Here is a 21,167-nt window from a genome sequence, read left to right as displayed (position 1 = left end):
GATCAGACATGGTCTCAGTAGTTGAAACCTGCACCGTTATTTTCCTGTCAAAATGTTCTTGTTATCTCAATTCTAGTGAACCACTGAACTAATGACTTTGTTAAACTGTTGTTGTCCTAGTCATGCTTTGGTTTGCATCGAGTGCTCTCTGAAACATCCCACAAATGCAGTGAACTGAGAGGAAGTCAGAAATGTTCAAAGCAACAGTCGCTGTGGTGAACATCTAAACCAGCGGTGCGCAGCCTCTTGTGCTCCCCGGACGGTTTAACGTCAGACCGTCACGGAGCGGCCTTTAAGGTGTGGCGGACAAATGCAACAACAAACCGATACGACCGAGAGAACCGCGGCGGTATTTTGTAAATATAACAGTAAACGTGAATTCACTGTCTGTTAGCAGCGTGCTGCTGAAACGCGCCAACACTGACGGTAACGTCCTCCTCTCTGCCCCTTAATGCTCTCTGGTCGCTATAGTAACGGGTACGTATTTCTTTCAAAATAAGACACACCTACAACACGACTAACCCCCTGGAAACCAGACATTTCACACCCGAGCTTCAACTCTCGCGGCCCGGTGCCAAACCACTCACGGACCGGTACCGGTCCAGTTCCCGGGGAACATCCGCTGTATTACGAATATATAACAGATTCTTGTTCCAGGCAAAAGCTTTTATGTATTTGTCGTTAATTTAATAATTTTGAGAGAATATATTTGTAATGAACTGTGGAGCTGTTGTTTGACACGAGCCCACACCGCACGTCCCTGAATGACTGCTCCGGTGAAGGCCCAACGGTCATACAAACAGATTTAAAGCGAACCGCTCGCTGTGATGAGACTTCTTCAACCGGAAGTGTCGCAATTTGTTCACGTACTGCGTGTCGCCATTTTCAAAACAGTTGAGCTTTATTGCGCACGGCAGAATTGTTCAGCAGAGAAGTTTAAATAAAGACTCGGATTGAATAATTCAAGGTACAGCCCTTAGTGATGGTCTGGGGTTTATTCTACTGGGAGCGCTCCTGTATCGCAGCGTGCTTCACTAATATTACAGGAACTAGTTAGCTTCTCTGGAGCACATTAGCAACCTTAGCTAGGCTACAGCTAGTTACATTCCGGTAAACACTGTTTAAGAAGACTGAACGTTAGTTGCTGATAAGACACCACGCGTTACCGTGTCCGGCATCACGTGGTGCTTCATACACTAGTTGATGTTGTAATAAAAACATTAGCTTTTTACACAGTAGTCGGATAAACTGCAGCTTTGTGTGAGTCTTTCTCGTGCTGCCGGCGCACAGAGTGAGTACGCTATAAACGCAGTTTTAGTGAAAAGTACCAGTGATGAGTTGTGATAATGCTGCAGGCCTGATTGTGTGTTTGGACATGAAACGATTACAGCTGTGGTTGGTGCAGTCGCCCTGAAACCAACATGATGGAGCTACCCAACTACAGCAGCCAGCTGATGCAGCAGCTGTGGGCCTTGAGGAAGGACGAGCACTTCTGCGACTGCACCATCTTGGTGGGAGAGGGTCGTCATCGCGCACATAAACTGGTGCTGGCTGCCTCCAGCATGCTTTTCAGGTAGACCTGGTGACTCTTCTGCAGTCACATATTTGGACCTTACAGTCGTTCATCTAATCTCAGCAGCGCTCCTGTGGAGTCAAATTCAGCTCATGAACTTTTAGTTTGGCTTTTTTAAAAATGTGTTTATTGAGGACCATGAAATCTAACACGTGAGTAAAGTTTATGAGCAGCTGTTACAGATGTGCTCTTTGTGTTTGCTCCCGTCATACTTTAATATTGATGCCAGCACGGTGTACAGGTGGCTGCTGCAGTCGCTGTTCGCTTTTATTACACTGCAGCTTAAAAGCAGAACGGTGCTGTCTCCGTCAGGTCTCTCCTGGATGGCTCCGACACCATCTCCATCGACACAGCTGTGGTTTCCTCGCAGGAGTTTGGCTGCCTCCTGGACATGGTCTACACTGGTAAACTGCCTCCAGGTAAACACAACGTCAGTCGCATAGTCGCCGCTGCAGACAGCCTGCAGATGTATGACGTGGCCGTTGGCTTTAAGCAAGTCCTCACCAGCCTGGTGAACCAGAAGCCCCCGGTATCAGTGAGCTCCGCTGTGCCACACCTCACCGTGACCGACAAAGCCCCGAATATGAAGCCTGAAGGCTCAGCCTCGCCCAGCAAGCACAACCCGTCTTCAGACGAGGCGGAGGTGACGGACGAGCTGAAAAAAGAATCGTTTGAGCATGACCGCGATGACGAGCCGGCGATTAAAAGGGCCCGCGTGGAGCTCCCTGACACATCAGGTCATTCTTATGTTTAAACCCGTAGTTTGGGGAATTTAATAGTGTGAGTCGATCTAGGAATAATTCAAATCACACGTTACTGGAAATAGAGTCTAAAACAGGCCTCGAGGGCCAGTGTCCTGCTGGTTTTAGGTGTGTCCCTGATCCGACACAGCTGATTGACCTCCAGATGTTCTCCAGAGGCCTGCTAATGAGCTCATCATGAGATTCAGGAGTGTTGACCCAGGATGAGATCTTAAACCTGCAGGACACCGGCCCTCCAGGCCTGGAGTTGCCCACGCCTGGTCTAAAATAGTCTCCCTACAATAAACAAGATAACAACTAGACTTTATTTTCTGTCCACAGGGCCCGAAGACATCAAATCCTCAGAAGGTGGCGACACGTCGGCAGCCAGGCTGTCCAGCGAGTCTGGTCTCCTCGCCAACACGTCGTCTGTTGTGGAACTGCTGAGCCAAGCAGCAGAGAGCCTGACAGAAAGAGAGCGACAGGTACAACAGGAAGCCCTGGTTCTTCTACAGTTTGACTCCATCTAATACCACCTGAGCTCACGGCTCGGCTACCTTTAACACCCAAAGAGCCGTTTGGACCCGGTTTCATAAAAAAGCCACCGAGCTGCAAACACATCCAAAATGAAGCTGCCCCTGTAAATACTGACCTTTGACCTTCATGCTTTGTAGAAACAACGACATACAAAGTGTGTTGCTTATGAAACACATGAAGTGCTACAGAGAAAACTACATTTTCTTTATGTACTAAAATACTAACAAGAAACCAACACAATAACAAGCTGGAAGGATTCACGTAGCAAACTAACGGTCATCTCGCCTCTGAGCCTCCTGAGCCTCGAGCTGAATTTAAGAAATACATTGGAAACAAATCTCTGTGTCACTGAAAAATATCTGCATCATCATAAATATTAATCTTACCTGGTTAACGGGACGATGGGAAGTTCCCGCTGTCGTCTGTGAGGCGTGGGTGGAGAGCAGCTGCTCACCTCCGTCTGTGGAGCTGAGGATCCACACGTTCGTGTCGGGATGCCGTTGCACGTCTCGGTTACCTCAGCATCACTGCAGTTATTCGCAGTGACAGTGGCCTCCTGAGGTGAAGTGTGGCGCTCGTTTGACCGACGAAAAATAATCAAATATCATTTAAATTTCATATTTCAAGATCACAGTAATCTCCCAGTGTAGAAGTCACTAACACTAATAAACACGTTTCAATTAAACACTATTAATTTATTTAATGTATTCATTGTCCCAGGCCCCGCGTGGCTCCAGAGCCGCGGGTTGAGAACCCCTCCCTTGCACGTTGTTTAACATGTTTGAGCCCTGAACAGTAGCTCTCCAGGCTGTCCCCCTTTGTTGGACAGTGTCAGGAATCACTCGAGCACAGTTGTGGCTCCACATAGAAGACGACGACAGTAACCGTGTATCTCCACGTACTGGAGCCAAAAGCACATTTCTGTTCCCATTTCGCTGACCGCACCACCTCATGGTCAGCGTACTGTGAGCGCACAACTCGCTCTGAGCTACAGCTGTGACGGCTCCTGGCTGTAGCTCGAGGGCGCCATCTACTGACTGGAAGGTTGCTGCTGCTCCACAATTTCATTTTGTTTGCACTTTGTGCTCTCTCAGGTTGTGTGTCGGTGCTGTGAGGAGGCTGATCCCAGCTCCGTGTCGGAGAAGCTGATGAGTAAAGTGAAAGAGGGTCAGATCGGAGAGGAGGGGCTTATCAAGCTGCTGCGCACCGCCAAGCAGAAAGCTTCATCGTCCTGTCCCACACAGCTGCTCCCTCTGCTGGAGGAGCTGGAGAGGAGCGTACGGCAGCCCGATGGCAGCCACACTGGAGGTAAAGACGAGCACCGGGAGTAACATGAAAGACGATGTGTAGGTCTGTCTTCATTAAGGACAGCTCGGTATTTATATACATTTGTGTCCGTCCAGCAAATGGACAGGATGTGATAGGAAGCTTTTTTAGTGGATGTCGTCTACGTATTTTGAGTCTGTCGTCCATGTTTGCAGCTGACTCAGAGCAGGAGAACAGGAGTGAAGATCGTGTCCAGGAAGAAGATGAAAACGGTGACGAGGCGGAGCAGGAAGATGCAGCTGTAGCAACCGAGTGTTCCCCTCCCTGCTCCTCTCCTGCTTCCTGTCACGCCAAACCTTACTGCTGTCACTGGTGTAAGAAGAGCTTTGATTACAAGTGTCGAATGCTAGCACACATGAAGCGCTGCTCCATGTCCCAGGAGTGTGAGCAGCAGTGTCCCGAGTGTCCTGAGAAGCTGTCTAAGCGGGCCCTGCAGCGCCACCGGGCCGAGGCTCACCGCAGCGCCACGCGGGTCAAGAAGAAGGCGGCCTGTGACCTCTGCGGCCGCACCTTCGCCCACCCGTCGGGTAAAGTCACGTGACATTAAAGCAAGATTATTGATGTGATCAGTGTCTGTGCTGGAGCAAACGGCGTGCTGATCTCACAGCTGTTCTCAGGCTGCATCCACAGTGTTGGTGTTTGATAATGATCAGAGCAGGAACCGTCGATGAGGTACTGACGTGTTTCTTATTATGGCTTCTGGTTTCAGCATTTACTATACAGAAGCGTCACAAGCAGTAACACTACCTGAATTATCAGGTAAATATGAATGTAATGAAAACATGGGGCTGCTGGTTTAATCCCAGTCAGAGATGGAAGCTGCGAGCTGGCAGCCAGCACTGCTAGCTGCTGCTGTGTGAGTGGAGTATAACTTTGTGCTGCTTTACATTTGATGTTGCTGCTAGGCTACAGTCTAAATCTCAAAAGGACCTGAAACAGGTCATTTCACCAGCAAAGAAACCGTACCTGACAGATGTGTGGTTTCCCCGCTGTGCACTCGACTCTGGTCAGCACAGCTGCAGTGCGTACAGCGTAGGCAGCAAACGTGTGCTGCCGTGTGCAAAAGGACCGTGGGAAAGATCACATCTGTCGTAACATGAACTCTGAGCTCAGTTTGGGGCCAGCTCGCGCGTCACAGCACAGCGATCGTTTCACTTTGTTCCATTTAATGAGTGCTTCTCATTTCTTAGGTATGATTTACCACAAGCGCACTGAGCACTTTGAAGAGAAGCCGTTTGCTTGTGATGAATGCGGCGCGAAGTTTGGTGCAAACTCATCTCTGAAGAATCACATGAGGCTGCACACAGGGGAGAAACCCTACCACTGCAAGCACTGTGACATGAGCTTCAGCGTGGCTGCTGCACTTGCATACCACACCAAAAAGAGACACTCTGAGGGTAAGACACACACACACACACACACATTTGGGGTTGTGTGATATACAAGTGGTGATATGTGTCTTTCACGTGTAACAGCTTGTCACTGATACAAGAACAAAACAAAGATTCAACATCCAGGACAAACCAGAGAGATAAAGTGTTGAGACTTCAAACCCACAGAGTTATGATGATGATGTTATTGATAGGTGACACACCTATCACCAAGGAAACCAAGGGGAGAAAGAGAGAGGAAGGAGGGATGGCACAAAGCGTGGAGGTTGAAAAGCTCCGTTTGGCTGGCTGTGATATCCACCTTAGTGGTGTCAGTGTGGAGCTGTAGAGTCCCGCGCATCATCACAGTGCACCAGTATGGTTCTTTTGTTCCAGTTGAGGTGACTGTGCTGTTGTAGTGGGCAGGGCTGTGGTCATTACTTTTAGGTCTGTGTTTATTAAAGACAGTGGGCGACCACTGCAGGGTTAGACTGGGTTTTAGGAGAGTGTTACTGGGAGACAGAGCTCAAAGAGCAGCTTTAAGCCTGAAGCCTTTTCCAAAAGCATGAATCAAGGCTGAGCTGGACCCAAGGACCTGTGCTACACAGCTCGTTTGCTTCATCTGGATTCACCCTGACATGTCCATCAGGTTCTGACTCTGTAAACCAACCCGGGGTTTCCCCTTCACGTCCACATGAAGGTGTGCTGTCGGCAGGATCGGGCTAATCTAAGAGATCCCGTGTCACAGATCATGTGACTCAACTGGTGATTCAAATCTATAAGGAACATAGGAATATAACAGTAAACTACAAGGTCGTATAATTATCACATTAAAAAGTCTGCTGTGATGCTGCTGCTGGAGGTTTGTGTTGCTAGAGAACAGCAGGAAACAAGGATAGGCTTGGAGACACTGGTTCCCACTGGAGACACTGGTTCCCACACAGTGGGAGGACGTCACTGCCTTCAAAGATGAAGCTGAAGGATCACGCTTCAGATGAATCTTGGATGGATTTGTGGAAATTTGTTGAATAAAGTTGAATATAAAGTTAGAAATAAGAAACACACCAGCACACATGACAAAAGAAGAGGAATCTAGTGGTGGTGGAATAGCTGAGGAACATGGAGCGCTTCATCGGCAGTCACACTACCTGGAACAAGCCTTTCCCAGCAGAAACACAGGCTGAAGACTGAAATGCTTTCAGATGTTTGTAGAATTTGATGAATGAGCTTAATGGTATAAGATCAGCAACCAGCCAGCTGAAGTGTAAAAAGCAGCAGTGGTGAAAAATGTGCTAAATGAAGCCGACAAAGTACCTAAACAGAGCTTCATTTGGTGAAATGTGCAAAACATAACAAGCAGAAGGTGCTGCGGTTCATCCAAACGCAGAGAGGCAGCTTATAACCTCCCGTGTGACACAAACACACAGGAGGCTGATGTGCGTCGCAGCCGCGCTGAAGACTCGAGCGTACAATGTTTTTTAAAAGCAGCATTTCAATAATAATCCTGCAGAGAAGCTGAGAGTCGCACAGACGCACAGAGGTTTGTGCGACTCAGCTCGAGTCTGTGGACAACAAAACACAACAGCGCAGCCAAACTGGGCAGTTTCCAGTCTGGCTGTGCTGTTTTGTACTTTTCTGCCCACCTTTAAGGCCTTTGGGTCTCACTGCATCTGTGTGATGACGGCGCAGCGGCGAGCCAATCAGAGGGTGTCCTGGCTCCTCCAGGCTGTTTGCTGTGCAACACCCAGAAACCAACAGCGTGCACAGATGCAGTATTTCTATCATGCAGCATGTACAGACAACATTTGTGTGCTTCTTTGATTTTCCAGGGAAGATGTATGTGTGCCAGTACTGCAAGGCTGTCTTCGCCCAGTCCATAGAGCTGACGCGTCACGTGCGGACGCACACGGGAGACCGGCCCTACGTATGCCGAGAGTGTGGCAAAGGCTACAGCCAGGCCAGCGGGCTCACTGTGCACCTGCACACCTTCCACCGTAAGAACGTTTTTGCAGTAAAGTTTGGAAATCTGCGTTTACATACTGGCTTCTCTGACATATGAAGGACTGGCACTGATGATCCATACATGCAGCTGTTTTTGGGGTGGGGCACTTTTCATTTAACAGCCATGTTGTCAAAGGCAGACGTGTTCCTGTAGCGGCTTCAGGCCGACTGTACCTGTACGTCCCAGCTGATCGCTGCCCTGTGACTATTACTGACACGTCAGACGTCGTGTCTTCAGCCTCGCAGACGACCTCTCAGGTCCTGCCGGGGCCTCACATCTCACCAATGCCAGTAACAGTCTCATATGTACTAATGGTGTGAAACCCAGTAGAAGCGTGGATCAGATCTGCTGCCTGGGTCTTCACAAATCACCTTCATCATCACACTGCAGCCGTGTTTCCCCACCTGATGGAGCCACGGCACGTAGGTGCGCCGTGGCTCCATCAGGTGGGGAAACACGGGTGTAGCTGCAGCCCGACTTAAACTCGTGCCAGTTATCAGAACACATCATGAAGGGGTTGCACCAAGGTTCAGTTTCCTTTCCTTACTGGGAGCAATGGGATTCTTCAGGGAATGCACCAAACACTGTGGTAGCTTGTGTGTGCTGGTCAGGTTTCAGTGACGGTGTGTTTGCTCTGTGTCAGACCTGTCGGAGCCCCACGACTGTCAGAAGTGCTGTCTCAGCTTCTCGTCGCTGGACGAGCATCGGCAGCACATCCAGGAGTTTCACCCCAAGGAGTTCCACAAGTGTCCCACCTGCAGTAAGCTGTTTACCAGCGCCGCCCTCCTGGACAAACACAAGCCCACGCACACTGGGACAAAACCCTTCAGCTGTGATCTCTGCAACAAGTCATACCAGGTACACCGAGCCAGTTGGACACCGTGACGACTCCATGTTTGTAAAATGGTAAATGATCTGTATTTATATCCGGTTGTTCAGGGATGACACGACGAATCCTACTTCCGGGTCTAAAGTAGTCTGCGTTTAATATGGCGTTTGTGTTGTTAACATGTTTAATGTTTTGTATTTTCTTCTATTTGATCTCAAAAAGCTCCTAAAACAGTCAGTGATCACTGTTGACCTCCCTCGGCTTTTATTACCGCTAATCATTTATTTAAGCTCAGTTTTTAAAACCTTAGGATGTAACTACAGCCCAGCCCATGCAGCAGTATATGAATGACTAACCTCGTATTGTGGATGGATTATCTCAGTTGTTCTCCTGGCTGAAGTTTGGTCCTTTTACAGCATCCTGCCATGCGATTACATTTGTTCCTGACCACCGAGAACACTCACGTTAACTTTTATCCAGTGGAAAAAAAGTTAGCTTGTTTATATTATGCTAACATAGCTGTGTCGCTAGCGGTCACGTAGCACATCATTATATAGCAGCTAGCCCAACTTCAGTAACCCTACAAACGTCACTGCTGTTTAGTTTTCTGTCTTCATTTATGTTGGAAGTGATAACAGAGCTGTACGTTTTAATTTGTTTCCAAAACCCCGCAGTCAGGACATGCTATATTGTATTTAGATAGAAGCTAGCGAGCTAACTTCCTGCTAACTTCTAACTCCGTTAAATGTCATAAATTCCGTTTTTATGGATGCCTGGATGTTAAACTCAATTGTTACACCTGGTAGAGCAGAACGCTGATCATTTTATTAAAGATGAAAGACTTTAGACAGTTTTTCAACTCTCAGTAATGCCACAGTGATCGTTTGATATATGGACCTGCAGCGGAGTTTAGGCCCAGACACGGCTAGTGATGTCAGACTGAACAACCGGATAGCGCTTTACTAGTCCCTAAGGACCCCAAAGCGCTTTACGCTGTCAATCGATGCGTGGCTTCACCAACAGTGTGTTACAGATTGTGTTACCGTGCGTGGCTGAGGATGGGCTCAGTGCAGTGTGTTGGATTCATGTTTCAGCTGTGGAGGCCTCTTAGACCCACACAGGACAGTATTGGGCAACTTGTGACTGCACAACTAAACGCACACATTCATGTGTCATCTTCACGTGCATTCACACACATGTGTGCTACAGAGTCTGTGACATCTCTCAACCTTTCTTTTGCCATAGCAACTGTCAGGACTGTGGTACCACAACAGGACTAACCACCCTGATGTGTTTGCCAACCACACCCGGCAGCTCAAGAACCTGGTCCAGTGCGATGTCTGCTTCAAGTTCTTCCCTAGTTCTGTCAGTCTGGCCAAACACCAGGCTGCTGAGCACCAAGGTGAGCGCCAGCCCCGCACTGATGCACTGTCCTGTAACAGCCGGTCCTGGACGTGCACCGTCCTTCACTGGAGCTCCAACAAAAACACAATCTGTCTGTAATTCAAAGACACAATAATAATAATAATCTCTGCGTTTGCAAAAGATCCCAGAGAGTACACTGTACAGCTGTCAAACAGCAGAGGGCATGTCCACCATTCGTTTACAGATGTAAAAACACAAATATTAATAAAACATTTATTTCATTTGTCTTTAAAATCTTAGGCCTCCTGTTGCAGTGTTCTCTGTAATCGTCTGTGTGCAGACTGACCGCCTCTGGCCCTGTGTCAGTTTGTTCAACTTTATTTACACAGCACCAAATCACAGCCACAGCCGCCTCGAGGCGCTTTATTTTGTACAGTAGACCCCACAATAATACATACAGAGGAAACCCAACAATCATATGACCCCCTGTGAGCAGCACTTTGGCGACAGTGGGAAGGAAAAACTCCCTTTTAACAGGAAGAACCCTCCAGCAGAACCAGGCTCAGGGAGGGGCGGGGCCATCTGCTGTGATTGGTTGGGGTGAGAGAAGGAAGACAGGATAAAGACATGCTGTGGAAGAGACACAGAGGTTAATAACAGATATGATTCAGATAGCTGGTGTTGGGTCTGTGTTTCCACGAGCCCGCTGCTTTAGACACTTACTCCTCATGAAGAAAACAAGACAGTCGGTGTCTGCCACAAAATGACCCGACGACGGCCTCACAATATACAATAGTACCTCCCCTCGTGACCCCCCCTACAAAGACAAGGGTGTGTGTGTGTGTGTGCGTGTGTGTGTGTGTGTGTGTGTGTGTGTGTGTGTGTGCGCGTGTGTGTGTGTGTCTCTGTGTGTGTGTGTGTGTGTGTGTGTGTGTGTGTGTCTCTGTGTGTGCTTCACCACAGATAACACAGTGAGGCCATACAAAGGGCAGGAACCAAACAGGGGAGGTGTGATCATCCTCCCCTGCACAGAGAGGCTGCAGAGGTGGTCCGGGACAAAGGAACGTCTTGATCCTACAGCTTGAACTCAGACCTTACAAACTTAAGAAGCACAAGGACAACATTCAACAATTAGACTGAACAGCTGGGGTGGGCAGTGAGGCTTTCCACGTACAATGGTTAAAATGATCATAACCATCGAGTAGAAGTTGCCATGGCAATATTAAGCTGTCTGCATGCAATGCGAGTTGATTTTCTCCCACACTCTGTGAATGCATCATTTATTCCCCCCTCCCAACCGGAACGTTTCCTCATTTTCTGCAGGACAAATGCAGTGTTTTAAACGTGTGAACGTCTCCCCACAGAACAGGATGAATCCACCAGCTGTGACACCTGTGACTGTTCCACTCATACCTCTGGTTTCTGTACCTGAGGTCATCTCATGTTATGAGCACCTTATTATTTCAGTAGTTTGGTCTCATGAATCCTTGCTGTGATTGTAGTTAAAGCTCAGTGTTGCCCACAGAGTCACAGTACAGTCACTGTGGAAAACCTCTGTGTGCACCTGGTGGTTAAAACAACACACGTCAGTTCATATAACGGCGTGGTCGAGTGAGTGTACCACTGCGGTTGTAGGCCCTGTGTGGTTGAATAAACACTTGTTTGTGGAGGTTATGGTGTACTGTGAAATGGCCAAAGAAATACTGTGATATCAGTGTCACCCAGGCCTGGCTCCAGTCCCCCGTGACCTGGGTAAGTGGATGGTTGGGATTTCCTGTGTTAGGTCTTAGAGAGGCAGCTGGTGGTTTAATGAATCACAGCAGCAGCTCCTGTGCTGTTGTCACTGACCCCGAGTGTCTGTGCTGCAGGCTCTGTGGCTGTGCTGGGTGGAGATGAGGACATGCAGGAGAACATCTGCACGCAGCATATCAGCAGCGAGGCATTCAGGTGCTCCCGCTGCTCCACGCTCTGCTCCTCTCAGCTTAAGCTGCAGGAGCACCTGCTCCTGCCATGTGGAGACACGGCAGGAGCAGGCCTCCACCTCCGACACGGTAACAAGCACATCACACAGACGTACAGATGAAGATGAAATAATAATGTCCCGTTCCTGGCTGACAGCATGTGGAGTGAAGTGTGTCCTGTATTTGTCGAGCTTTGAGGCTCATCAGGATGATGGTGGAGTACAGTTTGTTCAGCTCAGGTGCATCCTGGGAGAATTTGCAGCATTTACTTTTCAAACCAAGCTGAATCAGCGTATCTGACCAACCACATCGCTGCATTTGGCTCAAGTGAGCTAGTCAAATAATGCTGTTTTACCTCAGACACACAGCGGGACGCCGCTCTGATGTCACTGCCGCCTCAGTGTGGTCCCAACACGACATCCTGAAATACGTAAGCAGCCGTGATCCAGCTGAAACTCCTCCCTGCATGCAACGGGACTCTGTTGCTCTTCCTGTGTACAAACATGCTGACTCGATGTTTCTGCAGCAATGAGTCGACTGGTTGATCCATGTGCGCTGACGTTTGTGTGGCTGATGAACGGATGACCCGATCATGCAGTCACACTGCTCCGCTGTGCTGTGTGTTTAGCTTTCTAATATTAATAACAACAGTAACACAAAACTGTGATTGGTTACAAGTTTGATATGATGCTTTCACTTCATGTGTTTCCTGCACACTGTAACCAGAATGTGCCACAGACCAGTGCCCCAGAGTACAGGGGGGCCGTTTCTATGGATACAGCGTAACAACATGGGGACGGTTGGTGATAGTAACGCCTGTTTGTGGCACATTAGTACATGTGAGGGGCAAACTCCTCCACGTGGGCGGTGACCATGGCCGTTTAGAAGTCGGCCATCTTGGATACAACTTTAGTTTTTCAGTAGGAAGAGGGTCATGTGACACATCAGACTTGTTGGTAATGTCACAAGAACAACAATGGTGTGCTTGGATTCAGCTTTCAGAGCCTTTCCTGAGTGTGCGTGAGACGAGCGCTGGTTTGTCACTTCAGACGTACACAACTAAAACAAGTTGTGGGTTTACTGCGTGCAGAAAAGCTGGAAACAGTTTAACCTTTACAAAACTATCTCTGTCTGACCCACAGGTGATACCAGCCAATCCAACAGGGAGCAGACAGGAAGGGGCGGAGTCTGAGGAGCCAAGGCAGCAGGGGGTTGGTCAGCAGGTGTTTCTAGCTCTGGCAGATGGGCGAGAGGTGAAATCATCAGCAGAGCTGGTGGAGGTGAACATGTACGACCTTCTGAACAACTCTGTGGCCTTCATCTGCGAGGACAAGCCAGCAGGCGGCGACTCTTAGCCGACCCTTTGGTTCCCAGCGCCACAAACACGCCTGCAGAAAACATCAGCAACACTGGCTGCTGCGCTCGTCTGTCCCACAGTCCCAGCTGATGACAGCCCGACGTTTTCAGTCTGCTCATGATTCACGGACACGGTGCAAGCATAGGTTTGTGTTGCTTTAAAGACATGACAGCAGTGCTGCTCTGTGGCTCTCAGCACTCAGATCTCTGCATGTACAGGTCTGCATTGTCCCTTAAGCAGTGGGAGCATTTGTTAGACTCCAGGCGTGGGACTAAATCACCAAACCGTGAAAGTTTATGGTCACTGTGGACTGGTACCTGTGAACGCTAATAAACACGAAATACCTGACGCTGCTCTGTGGAATGGTTCGTGCTGTTGCACGAATAAAACGACTGCATTTACGATTTCTCACATCAAATAGTTCCCACCTGTTTATCCTGTTCAGCGGTCAGTATTAGCTCACAAACGATCGTTAACTGCAAATAAAGAGAGATGTGGCTTTATTACAGATGTGTTCCCTTATTTATTACAGGTTCACAGAAGCAAAGAGCTGAGAGGGTCACATAAATACAAACACCCACTGTGGTCAGCTCATGAACAGCAACCCTGAGACAAATCCACGCCCAGCTAGTTATCCTCACCCGCTCTTTGAGCTCGAAATGAATAAAATCCATGTTTTAGGATAGACTGTGCCAGGAAAGGATCGTCTCTAGACTAGATGTGATCTTTGGTTTGTCCTTCACTGAAACTGCAGTTCTCACAAATAGAAGACGAGTCTGTATTTGACAGGTTGTGTTGTTGTATCAGACACAGTAAGAAAGACCTGCCTGCTGTCTCAATCACTGCAATCAGCTTTTTATGTTGCACTTTATATTTGCATAAGCCAGCAGCTAACATGGATGAAGAATCTGGAAGCAGACGTCTTCCTCCCCTCACCCAGATGGCCCCGCCCCTCCCTCAGCCTTGTCTGCATCGTTTCTTCCTGTTAAAGGGAGTTTTTCCTTCCCACTGTCACCAAAGCACTTGCATATAGACACTGAGCACGTGATGTCATTTCCGGGGTAAAACCGCAAAGGATTGTAGGTACGAGTGGCGAGCGGTACTAGAAGCACGCAAGCTTTCATATGGAAGCAGTCACACAGCGATGAAAAGAAACACAAAGAATGGCAAGGAGCTGTTGTGTTATTAACTGCCCATATGGAAAAGAAATAGTAAAAACTTATGTGATTACTCATGAAAGTGGCCACTTTCTCATTACTTTCATACATTGTTTTAGTATCCAAAACATACAAGTTTCATTATATAATTTTTCAAGGGATCTTATATGTTTTCACTCTTGTTTGCTTTTCATACAAGTTTCACACAGACAGATACAAACTTTATAAGATTTATATAAATCTTTTCCATATGGGTGCAATAGCCGGTCACATGACGGCCACAGGAAGCCGACGAGTAAAGAGATCATTGTTATCAGATTACATCATGGAAGCCACGTTTCCGTAGTAACAAAGAGCTGATGGATGGCCTGGATTGCAGCCATTCAAAGACCAAATGTAACGTCCCAGAGCACTCCAGCTCACAGGTTAGTCTGCTCCAAGCATTCACACAGAGGTCAGTCTGCTGTTGCAGTTAATGCGTCATTTATCGTTTTTAAGTAAGATCATTGAAAAAGCAGTTTCTCAACAGCTCAGTTACTTCTTAAAACAGAATAATTGCTACGATGCCTTCCAGTCAGGTTTTAGACAGAACCACAGCACTGAAACTGCTCTGACCAAAGTGTTTAATGACATATGTCTGAATACAGACAGTGGAAAAATGTCAGTCCTAGTTTTACTGGATCTCAGTGCAGCATTTGATACAGTTGACCACAACATATTACTCAAACGACTGGAGAACTGGACAGGTCTTTCAGGAACTGTACTAAACTGGTTCAAAACATACTTAGAAAACAGGAAATACTTTGTATTGTGCCACAATTTTCTCCAGCTAAACAAAAACAAAACTGAGGTAATAGTCTTTGGCGCCAAAGAAAAACGATTACAGGTCACCAGAGAACTTCAATCTATACATCTAAAAACCACAAACCAGGCGAGAAATTTGGGTGTAGTGATGGATGCAGACCTAAACTTAGAAAAACACATTAAGACAATAACAAAGTCAGCTTACTATCACCTCAAGAATATATCAAGGATAAAAGATCTGATGTCTCAACAGGACCTGGAAAAACTAGTCCATGCATTCATCTTTAGTAGGCTTGATTACTGTAACAGCATCTTTACAGGTCTACCTAAAAAATCAGTCAGACAACTACAGCTCATTCAGAACTCTGCTGCTCGAGTCCTCACTAAGACCAAAACAGTGGACCACATCAGTCCAGCTCTGAGGTCCTTACACTGGCTGCCTGTCCGTCAGAGGATAGACTTTAAAGTTCTGATGCTGGTCTATAAAGCTCTGAATGGTTTAGGACCAAAATACATCAATGACCTCCTGACCCAGTATGAACCATCCAGATCCCTCAGGTCATCTGGATCCGGTCTTTTATCAGTTCCCAGAGTCAGAACCAGACACGGAGAAGCTGCATTCAGCTTTTATGCTCCTTATATCTGGAACAAACTCCCAGAAAGCCTCAGATCAGCTGAAACACTCAGTTTATTTAAATCCAGGTTGAAGACTCACCTGTTCTCAGCTGCATTTGAATAAAGCACCAAATCCACACTTTAAGCTTAAATTTCAAAACTTATATTTAACTACTGATTTTATCTACTGTTCTGATTTTATCTGTTTTGATTTTATATACTGTTGTTTGTTTGTTAATTAGTTAGTTTATTTGCTTGTTTTATTCAATTTTAAATCATGCTTTTTATTTGTTCTTGTTTCTAATGTCTCTGTAAAGCACTTTGAATCACCTTGTTGTTGAATTGTGCTATACAAATAAACTTGCCTTGCCTTGCGTATCACAACATAATTGTTGATGTAGGTGACAAATAAGTCTTAATTTGAATTCGTTGCTTGGCTGCTTTGTTCACGGTGGCTTGTAGGAAAAGCAGCCTACAAAATGCAGGAATGTGATCCAGACTGGGCCCCTCCATCAGCCTGGGTTTAAAGCTGCTACCACAGCCAGACCTGATCGGTGAAGAGAGAGCGAGGTCCAAACAGCCACGAAACGTCCGCATACATGTGCCCAAGGGTTGTATTGAAGCAACCAAGTGATGAATAACTGTTTCAGTATGTTGTTTTGAGCTCATGGGGGTCACATGATTGTTGGGTTTTCTCTGTATTACTGTGGGGTCTTTACTTTAAAATATAAAGCGACTGTTTCTGTGCTTTGGTGTAAAGTTGAACTGTATATCCAGTTAACATGTTTAAATAGTTTACATTCATCTTCTGGATTACTGCGTCTCAAAATATCTGCTTTTCTAGAAAGCTGAAGATCAACCTTTCTGTGAACTCAGCTGAGTCTGCCCTGGATGCACCAACAGGGTTTGATGATGGTGGAAGTTAGAACAGCTTCTAGTGCAGGACACACTATCAGCCACTTCCATGATCCAGCCTGGAGCAGAGCAGATCGGACAGTGTCGGGTTGTTCTTAGCTGGTTGATACCAGCTGTAAATGTGCATCAAATCAAATCAGCCTTGTGAATCTGTGGAGAAGGCCACAGGGTTGCAATTTGAAAACGTTTTGGTAGACCTTTTGTGTCACAATGTAGCACCTATAAGAAGTCAAAAAGCAAAAAATATCATGAAACAATAAATATCAGAATTTTCATGTTGGTGTATAACCTGGTGTAGCTCCATGTTCTCACACAGTCAGCAGTAAATGTTCATCAGGCTGCACACAGTCTCACCGAGCATACACAGTGAACAGCAGTGAGACTCCACAGCCGCAGACACACAAAACCAGTCCAGGTGTGTCCACCAGCTCCACCTGTGGGACTCCAACAGTAGTCGGCAGCCATACTTAAACACCAACCCTATAATGTTTCATGCTGCAGTTCTTCTACAGGCCACTAGATGCCAGCTACTTGTAGCACTCGAGGTATGAAGAAAAGGAAAAAGAACCTCTCCCAGAAGCTACGCCCTAAAATCCCTTATTTCAGTTGTAGTTTAATACAAATATAGCTCACCACACCACAGCTGCTAGCTTGCTTGCTAACAGTGATGACTGGTAAAGACATTTCACTCAGGGATAAATTCCACCCTTGCAAGGGTGCAAGTTAAAGAAGACTCTTTATTTCTTCATTATTCCTTTTGGATGTCTCTGCCACCTGCTGCTGGTTCCTAGCTGGTCAGCTTCTTGCGGGGTAGATAGGCATTAGTGATCTGGCTCATCACCACCAAGGCAGGGAATAGAGGCAGGATGAGGAAGGCCCACCACGCCACCCCCTTCGCCGTGGCCTGGAACCAGTCAGTGAACATGGCAGACATCACTGTCACGGTGGAAAACAGGTAGACAACCAGGCCGCAGGTGGCATGGTACAGCTTCAGTCTGGACGAGGGGCAGGAGAGACGCAGCAGCTTGGGGAAAATCACAGCGATGCCGCAGGCCGTTTGGAGCACGGTGGCGGTCAGCGTACACATACCCAGCAGGCTGTGCCAGGAGGCCAGGTGTGGGAGCTCCGACACATTCCTGCTGGCCACAATGAACCCAAGTCCAGTGGCTGCAGCGATCAGGACCAGAGCCTGACAGAACCAGTGGAGACGGACTTTACTCTTCCATGATTTGAAGCAGAAGGGAGATCCCTCTGCTGAGAACAGCAGGATACCTTCGGTCATGCACAGGCAGTACTGCAGTGAGAGGAAACAGATGTTAGTAAAGGGGCTTATTTGGTGATTAGTGGTGATACAGATCCAGCCATGAAAACTCAACAAGCGATTAATTAGATGTAGAGTTGTGGGAATTTATTCTAACGATCTAAACTCCTGTTTTTCTGCACATCAAGCTTTGCCCAGTTCATTCAAGGAGACAAAGTGCGTGCTGTGTACATGAGTGACATCTAATGTGATTGGGAATCACAAACTGTAATACAGCAACGCACAGCACCAGCATATTATGGGATGGGCCTGTAAGTGGATGATTACAGACAGATGTAGCAGGATAAATGATGACGTCAGACCTAAGGACAATAACCCGAAGCTTTACCCAAGACTTTCTCAAGGCAAAGAAACAGAGCGTTGTTCAACTGCCAGTCAGCTGACCACAACCTGTTCAGCTACTCGAGTTTCATAGTAACTGCATATGTTGAATTAACATTCAGATCTGGTGCATTATTATGGCTGCCGGTCTCTGATGAGACTGAGAGAACAGCATATTCTAGCAGTGTGTAACACTAGGCCATACCATCATTTATCTATATAGCACTTTAAAAACAACACATGGCCGACCAGCAGACATAAAAAGTACAATAAGAGTAATAAATCGTTATTCTATCGTTTTTAACCTGGATTCAAAGACTGATGTAGACTCCCTAATGGGTGGCTGTAGCTCAGGTGGCAGAGCAGGTCAGCCACTAATCTGAAGGTCGGTGGTTCGATCCCAGGCTGCCTCCTGCCTGCATGCCAAATATCCTTGGGCAAAATAATAACCCCGTGTTTGCCTACTGGTGGTGGTCAGAGGGCCCGGTGGCGCCTGTGTCCGGCAGCCTCGCCTCTGTCAGTGCGCCCCAGGGCGGCTGTGGCTACAATGTAGCTTGCTATCACCAGTGTGTGAATGTGTGTGTGGATGGGTGAATGACTGAATGTAGTGTAAAGCGCTTTGGGGTCCTTAGGGACTAGAAAAGAGGGGGGCATAGGGCCGATATACAGGCGCCGGAGCATTTGAGGGTTTTAAAAACCAAGGATTTAAAAACCCTTTAAAGTAGATTCTAAGTACCGGAGTAATATGCTCAAATGTTCTTTTACCAGTTACAAACCGTGCAGTTGCAGGCACGGCCAACCGCTATTACAAGGGAGTTGCAGTAATCCAAGCATGAGGTTATAAAAGCATGGATGACAGTTTCCAAGTCACGCCTGGAAAGAAAAAGCTTAACCTTCGACAGACGCATGAGGTGCCAAAAGGAAGACTTGACCACCCCGTTTGCGTGGCCATCAAAACTAAGCACAGAGTCAATTTTTACCCCAAGATTAGTAACTGAGCTTGTCGGGTGACAGTCAGAGCAGCAGAGTAACCTCTGGGGTTCGTTCCATTTTACGTTCATTAAAACTTAAAGAATTTAGAGCCATCCATGACTTAGCATCGCTAAGACGATCAAGCAGGAGTGCAGTCGAGGAGCTATCAGTGACTGAAAGGCAGATAAAGGCGGCTATCGTCAGCATTTGTTTAAATTTCTTGTTTTTGCACCCTGTGGCAGGAGATACAATGGAAACAGTAGTGGCCCAAGAATAGATCCCTGTGGTGCACCCGACGGCAGAGGGGCCACAGACAAAATCTTATCCACGAAAGTGCCAATGTGGAAATTCCCACACAATGCAGTAGTCGAGAGATCAGCAGTCAGAGCCACCAAAACAAGCAATACAGGTTTACCACAGTTGTTGCTAACAAAATGTCATTCATAACCTTTGTGAGCCGTCTCTGTGCTGTGAAACGGCTTCAAGCCGGACTGAGGAGCTTCTGGAATCATTCAGGTGATCCAACAGCTGAGTGGGAACAATCCTTTCCAGGATCTTACTCAGACTTTATCACTGCATCAGATATTTTGTATATATCACCCATCTCTAAGCTTCCTTTTCTGAGTGTTAACATATCCTCCCTCAAATCTATTATTTACAGTGGAAAGCTGACAGAGACTGGAGGAATGTAGTGGGCTGAAAGCTAGCAGGAAACAACATCTCCATCCATTACTTGAAATATCCCCTTAAGCAGCTTAGAAAGCCATGCGAGAAGAGCCACAGCTGCCCGTTTACTCGGCCGCGAGCGGTCGTGGGTGAGAGGAGTGAGACGAGTGTCTGTGTTTGTGTGAGGACTGGAAACTTACAGCGACAGACATACACATGGGATGCCAAGAGAACAGACCTGGAGAGACAAAGAGCAGATTAATGACACAATCATCAGCTGACCATGTGCTGCAGCTTCAACAGCAGCAAGCTGACCGTCAGCAAAACCTAAACGTACCCACTCAAGGACACGCACTGTGATGCAACAGCTCAAACACGGGCTCTAATCTGCACTCGTTTACATGTTTATCATCAGAAACGGGATCATTTTGTTTACTGGAAGAAAACCATGATAATAATATTTATTTTACTACTACGTTGATCAGTAAAGAAGCCCACGCAGCTGATCAGTCACGTGAATGACTAAATCACAAATAACCAAAATCACTTCCTTATATTTGGCAGGTTTGATGACGGGGATAAAACACTGTACACAACACTTACTGGTTCCGGGTCTGGACAGCAGGGAGAGGACGAGCGTCAGGCCCAGGCCGGTGACATGAGTCGCTATCACCGCCACTCTCCGCAGCCACACGTACAGCCAGAAGTCCCGCATACCCAGGCCCTCTCCCACCGGGCTGTACTCCACGTCTGACCGCATGCTGCTCACAGCCTCTCCGGCTACCTGCTCCAGCGTCCGGCGGGAATACGAGGTGTGCTGGAGAGGACCGAGGAGCCCGTGCTGTCGGGAGGCTGCACGAGCTCCATAGTCGCGCGGTTACAGCGAGCACGAGCCGAGCAGCATCAGAGTCGCTGCTTTGCCCAGGCTCGTGTGTGCGCACACATCCTTCCTACGAAACCCATTTTGTTAAGGCCATTTCCGGCCTGAGGACGCAAACAGAACGGGCGGTGCGATCCCTCCGAGTCTGCACACAGTCACCGAGCTGCCACACCGTCGCTTCTGCTTCCTGCTTCGACCTTTTCTCGAAGAAACTACGCAGTGAGCTGACCCGACTTGTATTTCCTGATTCTCGTGTCAGCCGCTGTAGCCGAGCGCAGGGAGAAACACTAAGAACCGTGCATAGGCACAAAACAGCGTTAACTGAGCGAATCTACATGTACACGTAGATGGGTGAAAATGATTATTGTAGACTTATCAATTATTAATGCACATTGTTGCAGATCATGTACAGCCTGTCGTGGAAACAGTATAGGGCTTTGGAGCTGGAGCGTGATG

General features: G+C 47.4%; 2 protein-coding genes across 4 annotated transcripts; one reads left to right on the top strand and one right to left on the bottom strand.

Moving 5' to 3' along the window:
- The first annotated feature begins 216 nt into the window (after positions 1 to 216).
- On the top strand, positions 217 to 13,135 carry zbtb40 (zinc finger and BTB domain containing 40). Its single transcript, XM_085272815.1, is given in 13 exon segments — positions 217 to 477; positions 1,391 to 1,573; positions 1,886 to 2,310; positions 2,656 to 2,798; positions 3,945 to 4,158; positions 4,332 to 4,703; positions 5,367 to 5,573; positions 7,376 to 7,540; positions 8,192 to 8,406; positions 9,623 to 9,779; positions 11,611 to 11,743; positions 11,745 to 11,793; positions 12,846 to 13,135. Coding segments are annotated over 13 exon segments (2,502 nt in total). The 5' UTR covers positions 217 to 451; the 3' UTR covers positions 13,059 to 13,135.
- Positions 9,876 to 21,167, bottom strand: cyb561d1 (cytochrome b561 family, member D1). 3 transcript variants are annotated; one of them, XR_014892388.1, is made up of 4 exons: positions 20,435 to 21,167; positions 20,032 to 20,069; positions 11,784 to 17,845; positions 9,876 to 11,744 (listed from the first exon to the last, which is right to left on the bottom strand). XR_014892388.1 is itself a non-coding variant. In XM_085272814.1 (3 exons), exons 1-3 carry the CDS (start codon positions 20,589 to 20,591, stop codon positions 17,339 to 17,341), a joined length of 702 nt encoding a protein of 233 aa, XP_085128940.1. In that variant the 5' UTR covers positions 20,592 to 21,167; the 3' UTR covers positions 9,876 to 17,338. The 3 variants fall into 3 exon arrangements, 1 of the variants encoding a protein (XP_085128940.1); XR_014892389.1 differs by having other exon boundaries at positions 9,876 to 16,701; positions 16,841 to 17,845; XM_085272814.1 differs by having other exon boundaries at positions 9,876 to 17,845.

Source organism: Mchenga conophoros, linkage group LG5, assembly GCF_057382185.1.
Source record: "Mchenga conophoros isolate Kocher_MC1m ecotype Shallow Benthic linkage group LG5, M_conophoros_male_GT1.1, whole genome shotgun sequence".
NCBI classification, from domain to species: domain Eukaryota; kingdom Metazoa; phylum Chordata; class Actinopteri; order Cichliformes; family Cichlidae; genus Mchenga; species Mchenga conophoros.
This window is presented reverse-complemented; position numbering and strand designations above follow the sequence as displayed.